This window comes from Octodon degus, unplaced genomic scaffold (assembly GCF_000260255.1).
Source record: "Octodon degus isolate 3935 unplaced genomic scaffold, OctDeg1.0 scaffold00071, whole genome shotgun sequence".
In the NCBI taxonomy this organism is placed as follows: Eukaryota; Metazoa; Chordata; class Mammalia; order Rodentia; family Octodontidae; genus Octodon; species Octodon degus.
The window spans coordinates 2,400,917-2,423,948 of record NW_004524647.1 but is presented as its reverse complement, the minus strand read 5'-3'; the positions used below and the strand labels follow the sequence as shown (position 1 = coordinate 2,423,948).

General features: G+C 50.4%; 1 protein-coding gene and 1 pseudogene across 4 annotated transcripts in view; one reads left to right on the top strand and one right to left on the bottom strand.

The window, feature by feature from the left end:
• Positions 1-18,692, bottom strand: part of Plcd1 (phospholipase C delta 1) — a 23,251-nt gene extending 4,559 nt beyond the window's left edge. The window contains exons 1-3 of one of the 4 annotated variants that reach the window (XM_004635238.3): positions 18,553-18,692; positions 9,839-10,003; positions 6,492-6,720 (exon numbers count right to left, since the gene is read on the bottom strand). In XM_004635238.3, coding sequence (XP_004635295.1) covers positions 6,492-6,720; positions 9,839-10,003; positions 18,553-18,586 — 428 coding nt within the window. In that variant the 5' untranslated portion in view covers positions 18,587-18,692. Of the gene's footprint in view, positions 1-6,491; positions 6,721-9,838; positions 10,004-13,979; positions 14,190-17,322; positions 17,478-18,552 lie in introns of those variants that run through there. The other 3 variants (XM_023719801.1, XM_023719799.1, XM_004635237.2) reach the window with 3 other exon arrangements.
• Positions 18,693-21,907: 3,215 nt separating this feature from the next.
• On the top strand, positions 21,908-22,703 carry LOC101581165 (annotated as a pseudogene).
• The last annotated feature ends 329 nt before the right edge of the window (positions 22,704-23,032 follow it).

Below are 23,032 nucleotides of genomic sequence, written 5' to 3'. Positions count from 1 at the left end.
TGCTGTAACTATGACTAATATTGCAACGTATGTCATTTTGGTTTTTGTTATTAGCCACCTGGACTAAAGCTCGTAACACTTCATTGTGGGAAATGGAAAATTTTCAGATACTGATCTGAGGAGGGAAACATGACACACAACAGCAAAGCGTGGATCAAGTAGTCATGCACAGACCTTTCAGCTCCCACCTCTTCCTTGCCCTTCCTTTCAGACTTAGCCTAGAGAAACTAGACAAGGGGAAACTCCACATACAATCTTCAGAGATACAAAAAGATAATGAAACCTCATGAATAGTGTAGAAAAACTGGCCGTAGGTTTTAAGAAATCACAAAGAAAACAGCATGATAGATACTATCCAGAAACTTAAAAAAAAATCTGTGGAGCAAGTAAAGGAAAGACAAAGCCATCCATGTGGCAGAGTGAGGGAAACACTTGCAGCGAAGGTTTAGAAGAAGTAATGAAGAAGGAAGAAATATGAGGGTCCTACTAACTAAATGATGAAATATAAATTGACCCTTTGCCAACATCAAGGTACACTATTCAGTGGCAGTGAAGGTGCAGTAAAAGCAGACACTCTTCAAATACTTGGAAAGGTGGACAGGCACATTTTAGGCAAGACATCTGGTTACAGCTTTAAGCCATTGCTATGCTTGGGATGTGGTTCACCCTCAGGGCCCAGGTGTGCAGTACTTGACAGGCCTGTGTGGTGGTGCTCCTTGTAGGAGGCTCTTAGGCCAATTACAGTGTGCTCGTGCAGGGGGTTGCAGACCCCAGCCTCGCTCTGGCTCCTGTCTGCTGGTCTCCCACACGTCCTGCTGCCACTAGCTATGACACATCCTAGGACTGAGTTTGAATCTCCAGAACTGTGAGCGAAATAGACCTTTCTTTATAAAGTTAGTCTGCCTCAGATATTTGATCATAATAATAAAAAAGGACTAAAATAATATTTGTTTCATTTAATTCCACTTCCAAGAATCTATTTGTAAGGAGATGTTCCTAAATACTGAAAGACTTTATGAATATAGTTCTTGGCAGTGTTAGAGTAACAAAACATTGGAATAAAAATTTACGGGGCCGGGGAGATGGCTCAGTGGACTAAGCGCTTCCCTGGCAAGCGCAAGGGTCTGAGTTCAATCCCTGATTCCGCAGAAAACAAAAAAACCCCAAAACCTCCCCCGCAAAATTTAACATTACAAGAACAGACTTACAGATTATAGAGTATGTACCTGACGGAAAATTATAGTTGCTACAGTGTTTACGGAGACCATACTAACACAAGGAAATGATTAGGATACAGTGTTAAATAGGAAACGAATTTCAGTGTATTAGCTCCTTTATGTTCTGGCAAAAGCATCAGTAGATAAATTGAAAGGCAGAAAAAGAGATCTGGGGAGATGCAAATATCAGCAGCCTCTGGAGGAGGTGGGTGTTGTGGATCTTTACAATTTCAGTCTGATACAGTCATACCTTCCAAATTTTATGTACAAAAATTTACATAAGTATGGAAAAAATAATTATGGCAAAATACTAGGTGAAGCAATCTAGTTCTTAGTGCCCCAGTCAAGCCCGATTTCCCCTGTTTAAGTCCATTCAGCAGGAGCGACGGCTTCATGAGCTCAAAATGTGTGCAGCAGGACCCTGCACAGAGCACAAGACTGACCAAGAACAGGGCTGTGCAGGAGGAGTGGCCGTGACAAAAAGGCCACAGCATCGGCCTTTGAAAAAAGCCCCAAACCAGGCAGGTGTGATCTTGAGAAATAACCACTCAGGAGCTTTCTGAGTGCTCAAAAGCACTCCGCAACAGTGACTCATAGGGCTCAACATGAGCTGATGTACACTAGCAATGAACAGGCTGAAAGCAGAATTAACAGTGCTACTTACAAAAGTATCAAAATAAATCAGATCACTTGGTCTTCCATTTAAAGTACAAAAGTTAAACTCTCAAAAGTGTTTAAATAAATGAAAGAACATGCTAATAAAAGAGGAGATGTCCATGGTCATGGATCTGAAGATTTGATATTGGGATGCTGGAAATACTCTCCTAATTGATTTACAATCCCTATCAAAATCCTGCTGACTTTACTGACACACTGACAAACTGACCCAAGAATTCGTATGGAAATTCAAGTGACTCGCATCGCTTTTTTAAAAATCCGGATAACGAGCTAGGTGTGGTGGCCCACGCCTGTAATCTCAGCGCTCAGGAGGCTGAAGCAGAAGGATCAAAGTGAATTCTAGGCCAGCCTGGGCTACATGAATTCAAGTTCAGACGGCACTCTATGGAGAGAGCCTGTTTGAAAAAAAAAAAAGACTCTGATAGTGTTCTCTAGCTTTCTCCTGCTGGATAAATGTCTGTGCAGATGACTTTATACTCACAGTTGAATAGTTGCCATTAAGGATTTATTGTACCTGTACTTTACCCTTCGGAAATGCAGAAACTCTCCCTCAGCCTTCTTTTTATAATCACAAAGAGCTATGTGGTAATAGGGTTATGATGGGCTGAGTCAGACTTCCACAGTGAAAACTTGCAGCAGAATGTCCTCTTAACAAGATGTCATCCCCAATATGAGAAAAATAAAAGGGATTCTGTTGTGATTGACAATCAAAAGGATTGCATTCCTATTTTCATACTCACGATGGATAGAAACTTAGTGTTAAATGTATTCACTTACATATTTTTAGTTTCATCATTTACATCTTAACAAAAAGCCTGGGGTTTGAATGTAAAAAAAAAAAAAATTGGGGCCAGAGAGACTGCTCAGTGGGCTAACATGCCTGCTTAGGCAAGCACAGGGATGGCAGTTCCATCCCGGGCCACATGCCATGAAAGCCCTGCCCCCAGGGCTGGTTGAGCTGGCCACAAAATAAATAAATAAATACATAAATAAAATAAAAATCAAGGAACCTAGAGTAGTCAAATTAACCTTGAAAAACAGGGACTCACATTTTCTGATTTCAAAATTCATGGTAGCTTTCAAAGTTATATTAACTAAAGTATTGTGGTACTGGTATAAGGAGAAACATAGACAAATGGAAAATAATTCACAGTCCAGAATAAACCCTCATGTTTTTGGTCAGCTTCTTTCTTTCTTTCTTTCTTTCTTTCTTTCTTTCTTTCTTTCTTTCTTTCTTTCTTTCTTTCTTCCTTCCTTCCTTCCTTCCTTCCTTCCTTCCTTCCTTCCTTCTTCTTTCTTTCTCTCTCTCTCTTTTTTTTTGTATTTAGTGCAGTATCTACAGGGATTACAGGGTTTACACAGATCAGACTTGTAGTGATACTCCTGTTTTCAGCCTCTCAAACGCTGGGATTATGGGCATGTGCCACCACACCCATTCTCAATCAGTGTTTCAGCATGCCTCGGGGGTGGGGCCGGCACAGCAGGCCAGGGATTGAACCTCCAACCCCTGCATCAGCTAATTTCTGACAAGGTTACCAAAACAATTCAATGAGAAAAGAATAATCTTTCCAACCAGTGGCACCAGAACGACTATATATTTACATGCAAAGAGAAAAGCTGGATCTCCTACCTCACACAATATATGAACATTAATTTAATATGGGTCAGAGAGGGCCACCCAGATAGCTCAGCGGACTAAAACACCTGCTTAGGCAGGCACAGGGCCTGGGATTCGATCCTTGGCGTGCTGTGCTGGCCCTGCCCCCAGGATGTGCTGAACCGGTGACTAAGACTGGGCGTGGTAGTGCGCACCTGTAATCCCAGTGCTTGTGTGGCTGAAAACAGGAGGATCCTTGTGTCTGATCTGTGTAGTGAGACCCTGTAGATCCTGTACTAAATATATGTCAGAGACTTAAATGTAAAAGTGAAAATGGTACAATTCTACAGGAAAATATGATTAAATATTCATGACTTTGAATTAGGCAGCTTTATTAAATACAACAAAAAGCACAATGCATTGAGCTTGAGGTGCACACCTATAATGCCAGCGCTCAAGAAGCTGATATAAGAGGATTTCCATGAGTTGGAGGCCAGCCTGGACTGTGCAGTGAGAACTTATTTCAAAAACCAACCAACCTATCAAAAACAAAACAAAAACCCCCAACTAACCAAAAACTTAAAAAGCACTGATGAAAAAAAAAGTAAAATAAGACTTCATCAGTACTATCAAGAAAAAGAGAATCCATAGAATGGTAGAAACTATTTGCAAAGTCTATAATTCTTTTTTGTTCGTTTTGTTGTTGTTTGTTTGAGACAGGGTCTTCTTACGAAGTTCAGGCTGGCCTTGAGCTCACTTTGTAGCCTAGGCTGGTCTCAATTCCCAAGGATCCTCTTGCCTCAGCCTCCCAGAGTGCTGGGATTTTGGGCGGTCATGTGTGCCACCACGCCCATCACAGATCCATTTAATTTTTTTTTTAATTTTATTTATTTATTTATTTAGTGTGTGTGTGGCCTGCTCAGCCCACCAGGGGGCGGGACTGGCTGGCATGTGGTGCTGGGGACTGAACCGCGGTCCCTGTGCTTTGCTTAGCTTAGCTTGTTCTAAGTAGGTGCTTTAGACTACTGAGCCATCTCACCAGCCCCACAGATCCATTTAAAAAGATACTAACAACAAAAATAAGCCAAGAATCTGAATAGCTATTTCTCCAAAGAAGATAAGCAATCAAGCAATAAGCATATAAAGATACTCAACAGCATTTACTATCAAAGAAATGCAAATCAAAACCACAGTAAGGTAGCCACTTCATAGTCACACAAGTCTACAATAGCCTACAACACACCACATAGTCTACCACAATAAAAACATTCCAGCCCGATAAAGGAGACCCAAAACCACAAACAACAAGTGCCAATGTGAAAACTGAAACCTTCACATATTGCTGAGAGGAATGCAAGGTCTTTGGAAAACAGTTCAGCAGATCCTCAAAAGCCTATACACAGAGCTACTGTATGACCTGGCACTCTACCACTAGGATGAACTCCAGTACAAACAAAGGTCCACACAAGGACTTACACTCACATGTTCACAGCAGGCTAGAGTCCCAAAGTGGGAACAACCCGAATGCCCATCCACTGATGAGTGGATATGTGATAGGAGACAAGTGCCTAAGAATAGAATAGTACCAGGCAAGTAAAAGGAATTAAAAAAAAAAGAATGAAGTATGAATTCACACTACAATGTGAATGTTGAAAACATGCTGCGTGAGAGAAGCCAGTGTCAGCAGACGGCGTGGCTCCACTTTCACACCATGTCCAGAATAGGGAAGTAGACAGAAGTGAAAATACATCAGGGTCATCTGGGGCTTAGGTTGAGGGGAAATAGGAATCCTACCGAAAGGAAGGTTTCTATTGAGCGTGATGAAAATGATTCTGGGACTGGTTGCACAACTCCCTAAATACACTAAAAAGCACAGAATCAAATTCAAGACTCTAAATGGGTTCATTGTGTAGTACATAAATTATATCTCAATAAAATTGTCACTAAACAGGGCATTGGACCTGATTCCACCCTCATCCATATGAGACACAAGCCTGAACTTTGAATTATAGACTAGTATGTGTGGCTGCACAACTAGATTTTGAAGGTACTTTGTTTTTAGAAAGCATCTTCTTCTTTTTTTTTTTTTTTTTTTGGTGGTACCAGGAATTGAACTTGAGACCTTGAGCTTGCTCAGTAGGCGCTTACGCTGCTGCGCTATATCCTCAATCCTAGTATTTTGTTTTAAGCCCATAGGCTTTCTTGAAAACTAAGTGCAGGGAAACATGATTGCTCCCCCAAGAATGACACAGAAAGGTACCATGGGCTTCTAACTCCCAGAGGGAAAATATGTAGTAGCTCCAGAAACATGGCCACAGTGTCCTATACTTGGTCTTCCACAGAAGCAAGGGGCTCCCATCAGCAGCCCCAGACTCCGATCTCCATGCTGTTCAGAGTGGGGCCTGGGGAGACTCAGAGCTGCCGAGCTGCTGGCTTGGGTCAGAGTGAGGATGGGCCTGTGGACCTCCCGTCTCCTTTCTGCTGGACACTGAACTGTATCTCCCCAGAGTATACATGCTGTAGCCTGAACTTCCAATGCTTGGAGTGCACTTAGAGATGGGGCCATGGGAGGTAACTTGTTTAAATAAGGTCACGAGAGTGTGGCCATCATGACGGAACTGCACCTTTATAAGAGAGATGCCAGAAAGCTTTGCCACTCTTTCTGCCATGCAAGGATGCAAGAAGGCAAGCCACCAGCAGGCCGGGAAAAGGGTCCTCACCAGGCTCTCACCACAGATACGCTGATCTTGGAAGTCCAGCCTTCAGGGTGAGAATAAGAAAATACATTTCTCTTGTATCAGTCACTTAGTCTAAGGCAGTGGTGGTGGATCTGTTAGAACTTTCAATGATAAACAGCTCACTGTGGGGCATGGGTCACAGGTTCACCACCACTGGGCTACAGTATTTAGTTATAGCAACCCAAAGTGATTAAGCCAGCTTCCAAATTCAGAAGCCCATGAGACAATTATGTGCTGTTCACAGGCCGACCAAGAGGATACTGCTGCAGCTTCTGCTGCTGGTTCATGGAGCCTGAGTGGTGGATAATCTTGCGCAGACCCAGCACCCAGTGCTGGGCGTCGACTGGAGATGGGGCGATGAGGTCAAGTGTGTTGCGCTGGTCCTTGAAGATGATGGAGAAGCACCGGTCCTCGGGTACATCCCGGGCAAACTTCTCCAGGCCCTCTGTGTGGTGCCCCATGCGCACCTCCTGGATGTCCTCAATGGAGACTGCAAGAAGGGGGCAGTGAGGGAGGGGGAAGGGCATCCTCACAGGGCATCTCTGCCCTTGACATGGGCAAGCCCATAGTGGAGGGGGCACAGAGTAGAGACACAGCTCAGCCCAGAGCTTAAGCCTTGAGTCTGTGATGCAGGCAGACGGGTGAGGGGGGGGTGTCGGGGGGGGAGTGACAAAGAGGAAGGGGAGGCCAAGGAGTGAGGTGGAGACAGAGCATGAGACAACCACAGTGGGCAGAATGGAAGCCCGAGGGGAGAGACAAAGACCTTAGGGCAGCAAGCGTGCCTAGGACCCCAGGCTCGCTGGCTGTCTCAGTGGTAGAGGGGAAAGAGCCCTTGCAGGAGGACTAGGAGAGGGCAGGGTTTTAGGCAGAGATAGGAAGAGATGAGGCAAGTAGGCTCCTGCTTGTAGTGGACATTGGGCCTGTGCCTCCCACAACACCAGAGGTTCCAGGTGCCTCTCCTGACCCACCCACAGTCAGCTGTGGCCTTGGGGTCTGGGGACAGATGACCAAAACCAGAAGGAGCAGTACTTGTATGAGAACGTGGACAAGGCCTTGCCTAGTGTGTGTCTGTGGGGGCTGACTTCATGGAGTCCCCCCAGAGGGCTGCAGGAAAGAAGGCCTTGCCCTTTGGAGTCCTGAGAGGCAGAGTGGAGGCAGCCCCTCAGGGATCTGAGAGATCCTATTGTGCTGCCCACAGCAGCCAGAGGGAGGGCCTTCCCGTCACAGCTCAGGCTGTGGCGAGAGCCAAGACCCTATCTCCCCACCACTCCCACCCCCTACCGTCCTGCAGAGCCTGGCTCAGTGCCAGCCTCAGTAGCCAGGCTCATGAGTGCTATGCAGCAGGATCCAGGCTCTGCCTTGCTCCACCCCCATCCTGAGCCATCCTCATCCATCCGTCCTTGGTCCTAGAGAGGCTGTGGCTAAAAGTCCACATGAGTGGGATACGTGAGACCTGGGCCATCTGGGGTGCAGAGCATATCCCTGTCTAATCCCTCTGGGCCCCCCTAGACCTACCCTGGGGAGCTGCAGCTGCTCTAAGCTGGGAATGGAAACAGGAAGCCTGGGCCCTGGAGCTTTCACCTCCCCATAAGAAGTCCAGCTCCCCTTGTTGTGATAAAGCATGTCCATCTGCGAAGCTGTCAGCATGGGCATGGGGGTGGCTTTTGGGGAACAAGGCCCGGAGCCAAAGAGAAATGGGGGATGCTCCACTCCTTCAGTGAGGCAGAATGCAGTTGAGGACAACTGTCTTAAAGCTCACCCAAGAGACAGAGGTGAAGTTCAGTGTCTCTGACCTGGAAGAAAGCCTCTTCAGACTTCACTCTGTACCCAAGCACATCTGGCTCCCAGACCTCCGGGTACAGGCCCTTAGCCAGCCACTCACATGTGTCCCCCACCCCACGCTGGGTCTCCTGCTTGGAATGCACTTTTTGTCCTTTGCTCACAATTGTCCTGGTGTGAGGCTCTTACCCTGCCCAGCCCAGCTGGGAGCTCCTGCCAGGGTCTACTGCTCCTCACCCTGCCCCCTTATCCATCCACCATCAAGCTCTAGGAATACACTGGTGAGCCGGGATGCATACTGGCAGGGGGTGAACTCCAAGCCTAAGATCCCTGTTCCCACTGTGTCCCCCTGGCCAGCATCTAACAGGAAACCCACTATCAGGGCAGGAGCCTAGGGAAGGAGGCTGTCTGGCGCCATAGACAGAGGCAAGGTCAGGGGTTCCTCCTGTACAGTGAGGCAGGGTAGGGGCTCAGGGTGGTTGACTGAGAACATTTAGGAGCCTCATCTCTTCAGACCTGGCCTGGGCCTTCTCAGAAGCGTTCATAGCCCATAGCCCAAGGGCCCATCAGGTTCTCCTCATCTGCCTTACTCTTGTCCTGCCTTACCTGGGCCACACCACAGGCCACAGCCATATCCTCTCCTGGGTAGCAGGCACCCCCAGGACACACACATACCTGGGACTGAGCTGCTTCTTCTTTGTGCTATGCATTTCCTCTACCTTGGGTCAGGCACTGTGTCTGGTCTTGTTTCCACAGACCTGCCAGCCAGTTCACCCTGCCTCCCCGCAGCCCTAGTCCAGGGCGAGTAGATGAAGGGTCAAGGGCTTGCCAGGGGTCTCAGTTTTGGGAAACCCAGACTGCAAGGTCCTGTCTGCATTGTCCAACTGATAGTCAACTGTACCTGTCACTATTTAAATACACATTAGCCAAAGTACAATGTCAACCTCACTTTTTCAGTCATACCAGCCACATTTCAAGGGCTGAACAGCCTCTTGCAGTTGGTAGCTTCCATAGTGGGCAGTGCAGAGATAACATATTCATATTCCACTGGTCCAAAATGTTCCCACCAAATCAAGGGGCCACCCCAGATGGGACTGCCCCATTTAAAAAAAAACAAAAAACAAAACCAAACAACAAACAAACTTTTTTAGGGAACTCCTGCATTAAAGGGCAAAATATAAGCAGAGCTTCCTCTCTAAGGTATAGCAGAGCAGGCTCTCCATCTGCTGCCCTGGCCTTGAGTTCCTGGGCCTTTTCTGGAATCTCCAGAAAGCCCTCAGGCCCATATTCTTCAAGGAGGACCGCTGGCAAGGACTGTCTCTGTATGCCCCAGCCCCCTCCATCCCAACCCCTTTGGGCTCGAGTCCCAGGGAGGATCTCCAGTGACTCCACCTCACACCCGGAAGTGCCTTATCTGCCTCTGGACTTTGGGCCTGGCTTTTGGCCTACCACACCTGCAATGCTAATTCACCCAGCAAGCCTCCTTCCCACATCTGCATGGGTGGATGCTTGTGAATTCAGACAATCCTGTCAGCTCCCTCCCTGATTTGAGTCTGGCTATCCCCATCCATCCTCATGGTTGTGTGTCCCCACCCCCAAAGAGTTTTACTACTTGTGGTCCTTGTTCCTCAATTCTTACCTCCAACCCAGTTTGGGCCTCAATTTCCCTAAAAGTGGTTTAACCAGCTCCTATTCTGATCCCAGCCAGGCAATTTCCTCATTTCTGGTCCTGCCTGCATGCATGACCCCCATCTGCAGCCATGGATCACCATGGATCCCCACCCCACCCTTCTGCTTTCTTCCCCCTCCTGTGTGCCCAGAACACTCACACAGCTGAGACTCTGGGGACCTCATGACCTTGCGAGACTCTTGCCAGATGGTCTTGCAGTCCTCCTGCAGCTTGTAGAAACGTTCTCTTCGCCATGAGCTGGACTTCACCTTCAGGAGCTGGCTCCCCTTAAGTAGAGCCTGTAGGTCCTTGTCATCTTGCAGGCCTAGAGGGCCAATACTGGTAAGAGACTACTTCCTCTACCGTTGTCTCTGCTGTCTTTAGTTCTGCACTGACCTGAAGCCTCATCTTCAGGTCTCTGTGTGCTTCCCCCTCCATCTACATTCCAGCCCCTTCCCAGGGCCCTACCTCCTCCAGGGAGTCTTCTCTGACCACCAGTTGAGGTGTCTGTGCACACAGTGGGATGGCTGCCAACCAAGGACCACACTTACTTACCCGTGGAGACCTGCCTGCCCACAGCTGGATGGCCAAAGGAAAGGCAACTATTTCAGGATTCCCTGCTTTCTGGAGGATGAGGACTCTAGGAAATAAGTTCTAAATGATGAGGTAAGCCCCTCTTGGTCTTACACAGAGGTCTGAAGGAAGCTGGGACTAACAGACCAGGCAAAGCAGGGAAGAAGAGCAGACCATCTGTGTGATGGTTTCTATCTCGATATCCCTAGAGCTGTGTGTGCTCACAGGGGGGCTTTTGGAAGGTGACTGGCTTACTGGGGCTTATGGCTGACCTCTGTAAGAAGGTGAGGTCTGGTAGAAGAGGCACTGGGGACATGGCCTGGGAGGGTTTGCCTCCCTTCCCTGCTCCTCCCTTCTTTGTCTGCTCCCCCTCAGCATGAGGCCAGCAGCTTTCCCCCCAGCACACCCCAGTACCATGCCATCCAGCCTTGGAGCCAGGGCACTATGAAATGAGACTTTCATAAACTGCAAATGAAAATAAACCTCTTCTTTAATTTTGGGGTGTTGGGTATTGTGTCCCAGTAATGAGAAAAGACTAAGACAGATGGAATGAACCTCTATGCGCTACGGAGCTCAACAATGTCACAATCATTTTTGCCTAGGTTTCGGCATCCTTTCTGACTGGCTGTGTGACCTGGGTAAGTGACCCTATGGGGCAGGGCCTCTGCTTTCCTGTCCACAAAATGGGATAATAATAGCACCCATCTCAAGAGGGAGTTCTAAGTTTTAATGAGAAGATGCTTAACTTAGAGGTCTTGAAGCAACAGCAGTTGTAGTTCTTGGTGTCAACTCTGTGGTTGCTGTGGGACCCTTTGGTTATCTCCATCATCCCTCTTCCCCGCTTCCCCAACCCCTGAGTGGAGTGTATCTGAGTAGGTCTGTGATCTTTGCTCTCAGAGGAAGAGAAGAGTGAGGCCACTGCAACTTGTATTTAGCCTTCTAGGTTGTTCCTGTACCTTTCCACCCAACTGCCATCTCTAAGAGCCCTGAGTCTGGGATCCCTTAAGGCACAGGGCAGCCCTGTTTTAGAAACTGAGGCAGAGCCCACAGGGAGGCCAGAACCTTGGCTGCTTGTCCCACTTGCAGCTGCCCTCAGAGCTTCAGGCTGCTGAGGCATGGGCTCCCAAAGATGCCCAGGTCCCCGCAGGAGGCACAAAAAGGATACCAAAATTGACCCCTCAAGAGGTGTTGCTCTCCTGAAGATGCCAACTGTGATAAAGGAGACCTTCACTTGGCACCTTAACAATCTGCTAATGTAATACAGAGATAGATACATCTAGAAGGATGTGTGTGTTACCCTAGTCATTATAGCCCAGCAGTCGGCTCTGTTCAGAGCCAGTTGACCACCTCAACTCTGTTCTCAAACCGTGTGGCCAACCAGGAATCTCTGTCATGTTGGTCCAGCAGAGTGCTGGTATCAGGGAGGCCCAGGTCCAGTCCAAGGTCTAGTGCCTTGGCCTACATGGTGGAGCCCATCACAAAGCCATAGCTATTTTCTTTTCTGAGCCAGATTCCCAACCTCAGATATCCTCTCCTATTTTATCCATCCTCCCTGCCCCCAGCCAGCCTGCTCCACAAATCCACAGGGCCCACAGGAAATCCTGGACCACTGCTCTGGGCCTCTGCCATTACACTCTGTTTTTCCCCACGTTGGGACTTCCAGTGAGGACTGAGGCTCACACCATCCATTCTCTGATGGCTTTTGGCAACTTCTTTCCTTCTCTGTGCCTCTGTTCTCTCATCTGGAGGTGGTGGTCTGATGTGGGCTTCCCACATCTCTGCCATAGATCTGTCTACCCACTTCCAGAAGACACTCTGCCTTAGCATGGGCACTGGGGTCCACACAGAATGTTCCGAATTCTTGGATATCTGAGGGGCCCAGCACAACCGGGAGGGTAAGGTAGTTCCCAGGTTGCCAGGCGAGACAGCCACATGTGGCCTCTGCTGGGAGATTCCACTGTCCTTTCTGTGGCTAAGGTACAACTTGGAGAAATATCTCACCATCTGCCAGCACCCCACCCCCTAAGCTGGCACACATCAAGGCAAGCCTTGGCTGACAGGTCAGATGGGAATGGGGGAGGGTGTCAGGAAGTAGAGGGTGACCTCCTTCCTCCTGTTCTGGAAAACACCATGAAGGGATAACATGTTCATCCTGTCCTGGAGCTGAGCTGCAACCTGTCTGTGGTTGGGCAGCGATAAGCCCCAGGCTGACAGGACTGCAGGTGGTAGACCTCAGTCTTAGGTGGGATAGCTACTCTCAGGAAAGAGGACAGTCACTGCTCTCTGGGCCACTGGGAAATGTGAGCAGGTGCCTCCATTGCCCAGCCTCAGTGGGGTCGCTTCTGTCCCCAAGGCCTCTGGGTTGCCTGCCCTTCTGCCCTTGCTTCCTGAGCATGCAGAGTCTGTGGGCCTCTGCATCCAGCCCCCCTCACTCAGCTGCAGGGCCTTCTCAGCAGGAGGCTGAGCCCTCTTGGGGCTCAGGGGCCTTGGATCGATGCTAAGCCTTCACCAACATGCTCAGGTTAGCTGCCTAGGAAAGTGGCCAGGAATAGGTGCCAGTGGGAAGCTAGAAGGTATCAGCAGACCTGCCCATTACACACCTGTCCCTGAGGTGACACATAATGAGGACACACTGGGCCTGAGATCCACAGCTGTGCAAAGCTGCAACGGGATATGGTCACACCCTGACACATGCCACCACACACAACCACACAATGTCAGACATACTATTGAAGAGACAATGAGCCACATTACATCCCCAAACTACACAGTTACCTGGATTTGCACAGTGCTACCCTTAGTCACATATAGCACACAACACACAATGCCAGGGCATCATTATTGGGATGATAACAGCAGCCACACTAATAATAGTTAATATTTGAGTAAGATGCTCTTCGTAGAACATATATTTAATCTCTCAACAACACTAGAAGGAAGGCAGAATCATTAGCTCCATTTTACAGGTGAAGAAAATGAGGCTAAAGGAAGTTGCGTGGTGGAGTTGGGACTCAGAAGCAGGCTACCTGCCCACAGGTCAGGGCTATGAAACATTACGCAGCCACCACTCCTGGGACACACTTCCACAGTGTAATAGCATAAAAAATCCCATGTAACACAGAATGACAGAATAACTCAGTCACTTTGGGCGGCCCTCTGATACAGCAGTCAGACTAGCTCACCTACCATCTCACTGGGTTATGTGCAGGTACCCTTGTGTCACACTGTCACACACATCACACACTTGGTTACATACCATTACACAGCAACACCACTATACAGTGGCTGTGCAAGACTGCATGGAATCAGTCAGCACTGAATCACCCATAAGTGTGTCACTCTTGTCACACAGACACGCATTTGCTCAGCACCACACTGGGGCACACATAGTCCTGTAAATCACCTCATGGGGGTACACAGTCATCCCAGGTACACTCTGGGCCACATGTCCAGGGGTGCCTCAGAAATCTGTTAGCAGACCTGGTTTGGGATGACAAGGGGTGGTGAGTTTGGGATGGGCTAGGGGTGATCAGGAGAAGGGGCAACCAGACACCCCATTACTCTCCTCCACATGTCACCACTACTAACACAAACCCCGCAGAAGGAAAGAAACAAAGGCTCCACATCGATGCAGTCAAAAGCAGGTGACCCCCAGGAACAAGTGGTTTGTGTCCTGCCCAGCTGCCTTTCCAATCCCTGCAGTTCTCAGTCTCACCCATGTCCCTTACCCAGCCTCTTCCCATTGAGCGCTGCCACCTTCAGGCTCTGCTCCTGCAGGTAAAGCTCCCTGGAGCGGCTCCGGCTCCGGCGCCGGCTCCGGCTCCGGCCCCCCAGGCACTGCATGGTGTTCCACAGTGCCTCTACCACCTGAAGCAGGAACCCAGACCGACAGTGTAGACTGAACGCTTGCCTGGGTCAGGGGGCGGAACCACCCAAAGAGCCCCGGTAAAAAGGGTGGAGCTAGAGCCCAGGAGGAGGCGGGGGTATGGGGAGAAGCTGGGGCTCTGCAGCAGAAAAATCTGGACAGAAGGGGCGGGGCCAGACTGAGGAGGTGGGGCTCCCAGTGGGCGGGGCCACACAGAGGGGCGGGGCAGACCCTTCCTGAAGGAATACAGGAGGGAAAGAGTGGGAGTAGAGTCCAGTAGGCAGGACAGGGAGGGGCTGGGCTAGGGAGGCCCAGCCCGGCAACTCCATAACTTAGGAACCTGAAAAGCCGAGCGAGGAAGAGGAATCCGGCTAGGGAGGCGGGGCTCAGGCCGGGATTCACTGTCCCGGAGGCGACGTGGTGGCAGCGCACATCCAGGAAGCAGATGGAGGCGGAGCCAGGACGAGACCCAGAGGATCCGGCGTTGCGAAGGCGCTGTTCCGCAGGGGAGGGAAGGAATCTCAGCCTTGGAGGCAGTGCGGAACAGGGGCAGAACCTGAACCGAGTGGCCAGAGCCCACCCGCCCCGCGGCTGGCCGGAGTCACCACGGTTGTCGGGGGCTGCGGGAGGTAGAAGGCTAGAGCTGCGGAGGGAGTTCCCAGTGGGCTGCAGAATTCAGCTGAAAATCGAATGGGACGGGGCCAGGCAGAGCTGGGCCTGGGGCTGGGTCAGTAAACAGAAGCCACCAAAATATATTTAATTTTATGTATTTGGTACAGGCTCTCGCTACACAGCTCGGACTTGTAGTGATTCTCCTGTTTCAGCCTCCCTAGTGCTGAGATGCTGCGTGTGCTCCTAAGTGCTCCTAAGTGCTCCTAAGTGCTCCTAGTGCTGCGTGTGCTCCTAAGCCCGGTTTCAGCTCCGGGCGGGGTTGGCACGGCACACAGTACGGGGAGGTCGAACCGGGGTCTTTGCTCTTGCCAGGCAGACGCTTAGACCCCTGAGCTATCTCCCTGGCCCCCTACCACATATTTTAACGTCGGTTATTCAACGCATTCATTGTGACCTAGCTTGCAGGTTTCACTTTGTGAGGCAAATCTGTTTTCTTTCCTTACTTTGCTCATCTTAGTGGAGTTAATCCCCAGCGTGTCCCCAGATGCAAATGGAAGTCTTGGGAAAAATAAATGCTGACCTTAAAAGAAGCCTATTAAATCAGGCTTGCCTTGATGAATATAGATGAGAATGACAGTAACTTTGTACAAAACTGTGCTGCCAATGTGCTTGGGGTAACAGTGGGTCCTTTCATGTGCATTACAACTCTTTCATTCACCCAGCAATTATTTATTGAGCTCCTACTGTGTGCCAAGGTCAGGACACCACCCAGGGGCCTGACTCATTTCTCTCTTTTACTCTCTGCCTCTGAAGAGTTCCCTGATTGGCCTCGCTGAAGCACAAACAATGAGTCACTAGCAAAGCCAGTTTTTGGCTCAGAAAAGCAAGGCAATAGTAACAGAAAACCGAAGTGCATAGTGACATGCCTAAGGTCACACCACAGAGAATAACCAGCAAGGTATGTTAGTGTAGAAGGAGCCGAAACAGACACAGAAAAGAAGTTCTTCATTTGGAGTCAGAGGCACAGAGTGTAAGGGTCTCCTGTATTATAAGGAAACCAAACACAGGGGCTCTTAACTTGAAGGAGGACCTCCAGAAGACATGTGGATAGAGTCACCTCAATATAACTTCCTCCCTTTGAGTTCTTATGTGGTTTATTGCATGCATTTAAAAACATGGTCACAAGGAGGTCCATATGCTCTATCTGACTGCATACACACACATTTGGGACAGACAGCTCTCAAACAGAACTGCACAGCTGGGGAGCTGGCCATCCTTTGGGAAGCCTTGCTTTTTGGGTAATCTAGGTGTCCTAAACACAGGGTATGTTTTATCCTCGCAAGATCTCCTATAAAATATACATTGCTATCCCATGGATGAGAAAACCAGGCCAGAAAGGCAAAGGGATCCCACAGTAAATAGAAGTAAGGCCATAATGGACCTCAGGTCTCCTGAGGCCAATATTAGGTCCCTTTACCTTCCACTTTCATAAATAGCAGTTCTTGAAATAGGGTAAGAGACCAGTATAGGAAAGGTTAGTGGTAGTGAATGTGTTTGGTGAAAGGGAGGGACCTGGGAGGTGACGACCTTTCAGGCATACCTGGGGACCTGCGGGAGAGGCTAGTCCAAGCCTAGCTAAAGTATGCAGAGCAGAGGAAGTGGGCTGGGGGGAGGGGAAAGAGGATGGAACTGTAGGATGAATTGGAGGGCTTCAGAGGCACTTGCAAGTGCTCCTTGGTTCCTGAATTCAGTTCTGGCTACATCTTCCTTGGCTAGGGATTACTCAATGGTAGCCCAGCATCTCCCAAAGGACTGAAGATAGCAATGCACAGGGTATGGTCCCTTGGGAAGGGGCATTCTACAGGTACACAGTGCTCTCTGGACACCAGGTGCTATTACAAACTGCTTTACCGATATTGCCTTATTCAGTTCTTACCCCAATCCTATGAGGTAGATGGTGTTTAGTCTCTATTTTACAGATGAGGAAATGGAGCCACAAAGAATTAAAGGATTTGTGTGACATGAAAAAGCCAAAACTGAGCTCAAGTACTTTGCTTACAGCATCAATATGGGGACAGGTGAGCCTGTAAACCCCTAGTAAATGGGGAACTCAGCTGGCACTCCTGCCACAGATCCTCAACTGGCCAACCCGGAGTGTGTGGTCCTGTAGCACAAGTCCAGGACTGTGGGGTCTATAGTGTGAAAAGACTCCAGTGGAAATATAGACAGCCTGGAATAGCACTGGGCATAATGACCACCCCTTCCATCACCAGTTCTCCTTGGCCGACTCTTCCCCATCTGGTCTGCAGTGCAGTGAGAAGGCAATTAATGGAGGTGATTTGGGATGATAAGTTAGAAAAAGCAGGACTTCAGTTTGGGGTCACAGTGTTCGGGCCAGCCTTGAAGGGAAGGCTGGGACTGAGTCATACACTTGATCGGCTGGCTTTACACAGGATGAGGCTGTGTGGCCAGCCCCTGGCACCAGAGTGGGAGGCTCTGACTGAACCTGCATAAGTCTTCCTCCAGGGGAAAGACAGCAGGGTTGCCCAGAATGGGGCAAAGGTGCAGATACCCAGGGTGGAGACCATGCTCACCAATGCTAAAGCTGCCATTCTGTCAGAAGCAACTGGAAGGCTTTGAGGAGTTCTGTGTGTGAGGTAGGCAGGGAAAAGATGGAAATCTGCTGAGTAGCCTGGCTAGCTAATGCACGGTGGGGGAGAACGCAGGGGTCTCCACTGTGGTCCTCTGAACTCCCAGGTCTCGTCACACTGGTGTGTCAGGAGCACTAATGAGGCCTCTGGTCTCAACAGAGATGAAGCAAGGGAAGGGGCGGGGATTCCTGGACCCAGCTGGAGGAAATGGCTTTGAGAAATCCTGACCTGGTCTCTCTGGGCTCTGGGCAGGTACTAAGAAGCACAGACTCTGGGCTGGTCAATGGGCACATCTTTAGGGGGACTGAAGTGAGGGTTGGAGGGCTCTGCCTTTCTCTTCCCTATCAGTTATCTCCACGAAACGTTTATTTGGATGGGCAGTGGACACTAAAGTCTCAATCCCCAAGGCATTGGAAAAGACAGGGATATATAGTTAAGTAGTGATTGGTGTGAGAGGGGCAGGGTTTGCTGAACTGGCCGATGATCCCAGGGGACCAGAGGGCAAAGCCGCCCCAAGGGTGGATGAGTTCCCGGCCTGAAGCAGAGATGCCAGGTTGCTCTCCTCTTCTCCCAGAGGCCTCCAGACCTTGCCGTCAGGAACTCAGGTTCCTCTCCGTTGCTGGGACAACGGTAAGGCAAGGAGCTGACCCAGGCGGAGGAAACAAAGCTCGGCTGGACAAAGGATTGCAGCCGCACAGATTCTGAGCTGAGAGCTGGCCAGACCCGCCCGGAAGGGCCGGTGCTCCTCTGGGTGGCTCAGGGCAGTGAAAGCTGCTGGGTCCGACCTCCGCCAAACTTGCACACCTCCTTAGCCCACCCCTTACGCCCGCACCCCGCCGCACCCGCGCGGCGCTATGCGATCTAGCCAAGCCCGCCGCCTGGGCTTTGAGGAGGCTGTAGGACGACTGGAGAACTGTCTTTAGTGAATGTAGTTTCTCCCCCAGCCCCTACGTGAGATCTGGGTTCCGGGAAGCTCAGTCTTTTGTTGCAGAATAAGGGGACTCCCCGAAGGGGAAGTCTGCAGACCCGTACCGCTCCCCGAACTCGCGGGCCAGAAGTGGGGACGAGTCTGGGACCGCCCAGGGAGGCCAGCTAAGATCTCTTCAGTGTGGCAGAGAGGTTCACAGGCGGCACAGGACTGCGGGACCCCCCGCCCGCGGGCAGGGCACTCACCGTGCAGGGTCAGGAAGTCGCGGCCCGGGTCCATGCCCGTCGGGCGGGTGGGCGCCCGCGGGACTCGCGGGAGCAGAAGTAAGGCGGGCGGCCTCGGGTCCGAGCGCAGCTTAGTGCGGGACCCGACTGCGCCTTGGTGGGAGGAGGTCGGGGTGGGCCTGACGCCGCCACGCCCCTGGGCCTAAGCCCCCGCCCCCCGGGCCTTCCAACCCGCTTCTCTCCCCGCCCCTCCTGGGATTTGGGAAAGGAGGCAAAGCCCGAGGCTTGCCACACCAGCCAACCCTGGCCCCGGCCAGTGGGTGTGTCCGGGCCAGAAATAGTCAGATCCTTCTCGCTTCCTCTGCCACCGCCTTCTACAGGTCTCAGGCCCTGTTATTACTGCAGGCCGTCCGCCCCACGCCCTGCCTGGGGTTGCCTGACTGTGCCTGGGTGATGCTGGGAAGAATCCGGTGTCATCCGAAGGAGAGGATCGAGAAAAGTCCAATGACAGATGAGTTGCTGCGTAAGGAGCCGCGACACGTAGGCGTGTGACTGTAGCTCTCGGAGTGTCTGCTTTCCCTTCTGTGAAATGGGGGTGTGGGCACCAACTGGGAGATCGTTAGAGAGCTGGACTTGGACCTGCTCCAAAGGAGGATCCTTTGACTCTTGCTGGGAGAGTTCTAACCCTGGCAGTGCTTTTCATGGGGGTAGGGGAGGAAACAACAAGCTCACCTTTGAGCTCTGTAAGCCTCAAAGCCTTAATGACAGGCACAGCAGAGAAAGTAGGACCTCTAGGTCTCTTCTTGGGTGGCCTCCCATTGGAACTATGTTGGCAAGGGGCCCCTACACAACCCTTCAGTTCTCCTAATGGGGTGCTCAGATATCCAAGGAAGGTGCAGGGATCTCGCTACCCTGAGGCCTTGGACTAGCTTGTGGGAACTGGGCTCTGATTGTCAGGAACCTCTAGGCGGCCTTCCCGGTTCTGGGTACTGTTTCCTGCAATGAAGTTACCCACTCCTCCTCAGCTGATTATGACACTGAAGGTCTAGGGAAGTTCTTTGGAACCTTCGTGGAAGGAGGAGGAGGTCTCACGGGCCTTGATTCCTTCTCTTCTGGGCCCAACCAGTATTAATTGGTGCTGGTGAAGGCTGTGAAATCTAGAGGGTAGTCTTCCAGTGCTAGGAGTTCAAGAGGAGTGAGCCATTTTGGATCTTTAGAGAATACTTCCCTGCTGTTGAAGTCCCCACCCCCCAGGGGGGTGGCATGCTCCTTTGGATAGGACCCCTTAGTTGCTCTTCTACAGCTGAGGATAATACTGTGTGCTTGTTGAAGAATGAACAATGCCACACCAGCAGGCTTCACTTTGGACCCCCACCCTCAGGGTGAGAAGAGTGAGGGATTCCCTTCTCTGCTTGACCTGGCTTCCACCCTCTCACCAAAGCCCTGCTCTGCAAGGGCCTCCATTAGTCTTAGAGCCTCTTGCCTGGATCTGTGACACTCCTGGTGCATGCTAGCCTCTCTCCCCAGCAAGTCAAGCCTCCTCAACCCCACCTCCTCTTCCCAGGCAGAGACACAGTGAAATTCCAATTCAGTACTTGGCATGGCTTCATTTCTGCCATCATTCCTGCTTCCTGTCCTCTTTCAGCTCTGAGTCCTGCAGTGCTCTCCACCCTCAAAACAGGCCATTATCCAGGACCCTGGACTCTCCCACTGCCCCTATTTTAGGGGTTGCAGCAGGCTTTTCAATACCCTAAACCTACTTCAAACAGACACTTTCTGGCCTCCTGCCCACACAGAGGAGCTGAAGCCTCCTCCCTGGCCTCAGATTGTCGGGCAGGATGGGCACAGCTGACTCAGAGCTAGCCCTTGCAATCAGGTTCTGCCAGAAATGAACGCTGGGCCACACCCTACTCTGAGTTCGCTGACCTGTGTGTCAGCCCTCAGTGTCCTCCTCTCCCTCTCCCCTTCTATCTATCTGCCCTCCTTTTGCTCACAGGTTGGAGGATTTCTGCTCTGTTCTGTGTGCTGTGACTGTACATCTGTGTGTGCTGGGCTTTGTGGCAGGGAGGCACAGCTAGAGGCTTTGTACTGACCACAAAGTTGCTGAATTCTTCTCCCTTTGCCCTTAACTCCCAAGGCCTTTTGTGTGGGCTGGGCCCTGGTGAGGCTTCTAAATTACCCTTCTCAAAACCCAGCTTTCAGTCACCTCTGCAAGATTCCCCAGGAGCCTGGTGACTCATCGGGCTCTGTGGCAGGTTTAATTTGTGTGCACAGAGGGTCCAAACATGCCCAAGACTGGCTCTCTTGATAGAGTTGCAGGCATTGCTCCACTCCCAACTGTGAGCCAGCTTCTGTGTCTCAGGGGAGTGGGGAGGGGGTTTCTGAGATGACTGGGCCCTGTAAAAGAAACCTAGTGCTGGGGTCAGTGCTGCGTTAAGCCCTCCCCCACCCCCTTCATGCTTTGGGGTTGGATATTATCAAGCCAAGAATGCCAACCATCAGGATGGTCAGGCTCCACGTGGCTTCATAGTTGGCCCTGACCAACCCCCTCCCTTGAGAAATTCAAACCTAGAGCTTCTCAGTAGGTGAGGTGGCTGAGGTTTCTTCTCTCCTCTGCCTACATTTACAGGCTCTGTCACAGGACACTGGGACAGAAGAGGCTGTTTAAACTTTGGCTCTGCACTTTCCTGCTGTGAGACACTTTATTCCTTGGAACTCTACAATCAGGTGATACGGTCATCTTTGGAATGGGCTAAAATAACACATGTGAAGTACAATATCTGGTACAAATAAACATCCATTGAGGGATCAGAGCTGGAATTCTCTCTCCTGAGATCTCTCCCCCTCCGGGTCTCCTCTCCAAGTTCTCCTGGCCACAGAGGTTCTTGATTACCAGTATATCCCTGGTGCTTTTAAAGGGCGAAAAACCTCAACTAAGCTCCCTCTAGAAGGTCTTAGACCCAAGTCCAGGGAATTAGGAGGAAAAATAAAGGCTGCCTATCCAGAGCCAGCAGCTCTGACAAAGAAAGGGTCCTCAGGAATGACGGAAAGAAATGATGGAAAGACATTCCTGTCCATGTAGGGACCCGGTGTGCCATAATAGACCCCAAGATTTTGGGGCCGCTTGGTAATTCCAGGGGAGGATGGGATTACTTAAGGTTATTTTTCCATAATTATATTTGGGGATTTCCTTGTGTACTCATTTGTAAACATAACTGTGAGTCTTACTTCATTAGGGACTACATCTGGATGCTCACATCCTCCCCACCTCACAGGCAGATGTGGTGTTTGGTGAGCAAGAACAGTCAGAAGATTGGCCATTGGGCCCGGATCTGAGTGAGAGGGCACATTTAAAGAATATGTGAAGGCGCGGAGGAACGGAGCGGAGCCTCGCGACCACCGCCCGGTCTGTTCTCTGTCCACACCATCTGTTGTGCCGCCCGCCCCGCGCCCGCCGCCGCCATGGGAGTGCAGGTGGAGACCATCTCTCCAGGAGACGGGTGCACATTCCCGAAGCGTGGCCAGACCTGCGTGGTGCACTATACCGGGATGCTTGAAGATGGCAAGAAGTTTGATTCCTCCCGTGACAGAAACAAGCCCTTCAAGTTTATGCTCGGCAAGCAGGAGGTGATCCGAGGCTGGGAAGAAGGGGTGGCCCAGATGAGTGTGGGTCAGAGAGCTCAACGGACTATCTCCCCAGGCTATGCCTATGGTGCCACTGGGCACCCAGGGATCATCCCGCCACATGCCACTCTTGTCTTCGACATGGAGCTTCTAAAACTGGAATGACAGGAGTGGCCTCCTCCCTTAGCTCCCTGTTCTTGGATCTGCTATGGAAGGGATCCTGTGTCTCCAGATGTGTGCACATGAATCCCTATGGAGCTCCTCCTAATATCCCACTACTCTGTGTAAACATCTACCCCAACTGAATGTGTTCTGTCACTCAGCTTGGCTTCTGACACTTCCACTTCCTCTACTCTTTCTCCTTTGTATGTGTGTTTACCTAAACTATGTGCCATAAACCTCAAGTGACTCATTTTGTTTTTGGTTAAAGATTCAGTTTCAGTCTTTTTGACCTAGTTTCCAATTAAGAATATTGTCAAGTATTAACAGCACAAGTGATGGGTTAACTTTAGAATAGTAATTGGTGTTGGGGTATGGTTTGCAAGAATATTTTAATTTTTGGATGAAATTTTTATCTATTTTATATTAAACATTCTTGCTGCTGCAGCAGATCTGAGACCCTGTTGAGGGCTGAATTATTCTCCATTGTGAGAGATGTCCTTGGGTTAAGTTGAAAGCCCTACCCAAAACTGAAGTGGGGAGAGGGAGAGCCTTAGCCTCTGCCAGCCCCAGCCAGCTCCCCTGAAACTTTTGCCTCTTGAAAGCAGGTCTCTTTCTCTGCTATGTTGGACACTACCAGTATCTGTCCCTGGGCCAACAGGGACCTCTGATGCCTTCATTATGACCTGTTTTCCTCCCCATTCTGTGCTTTTTCTAA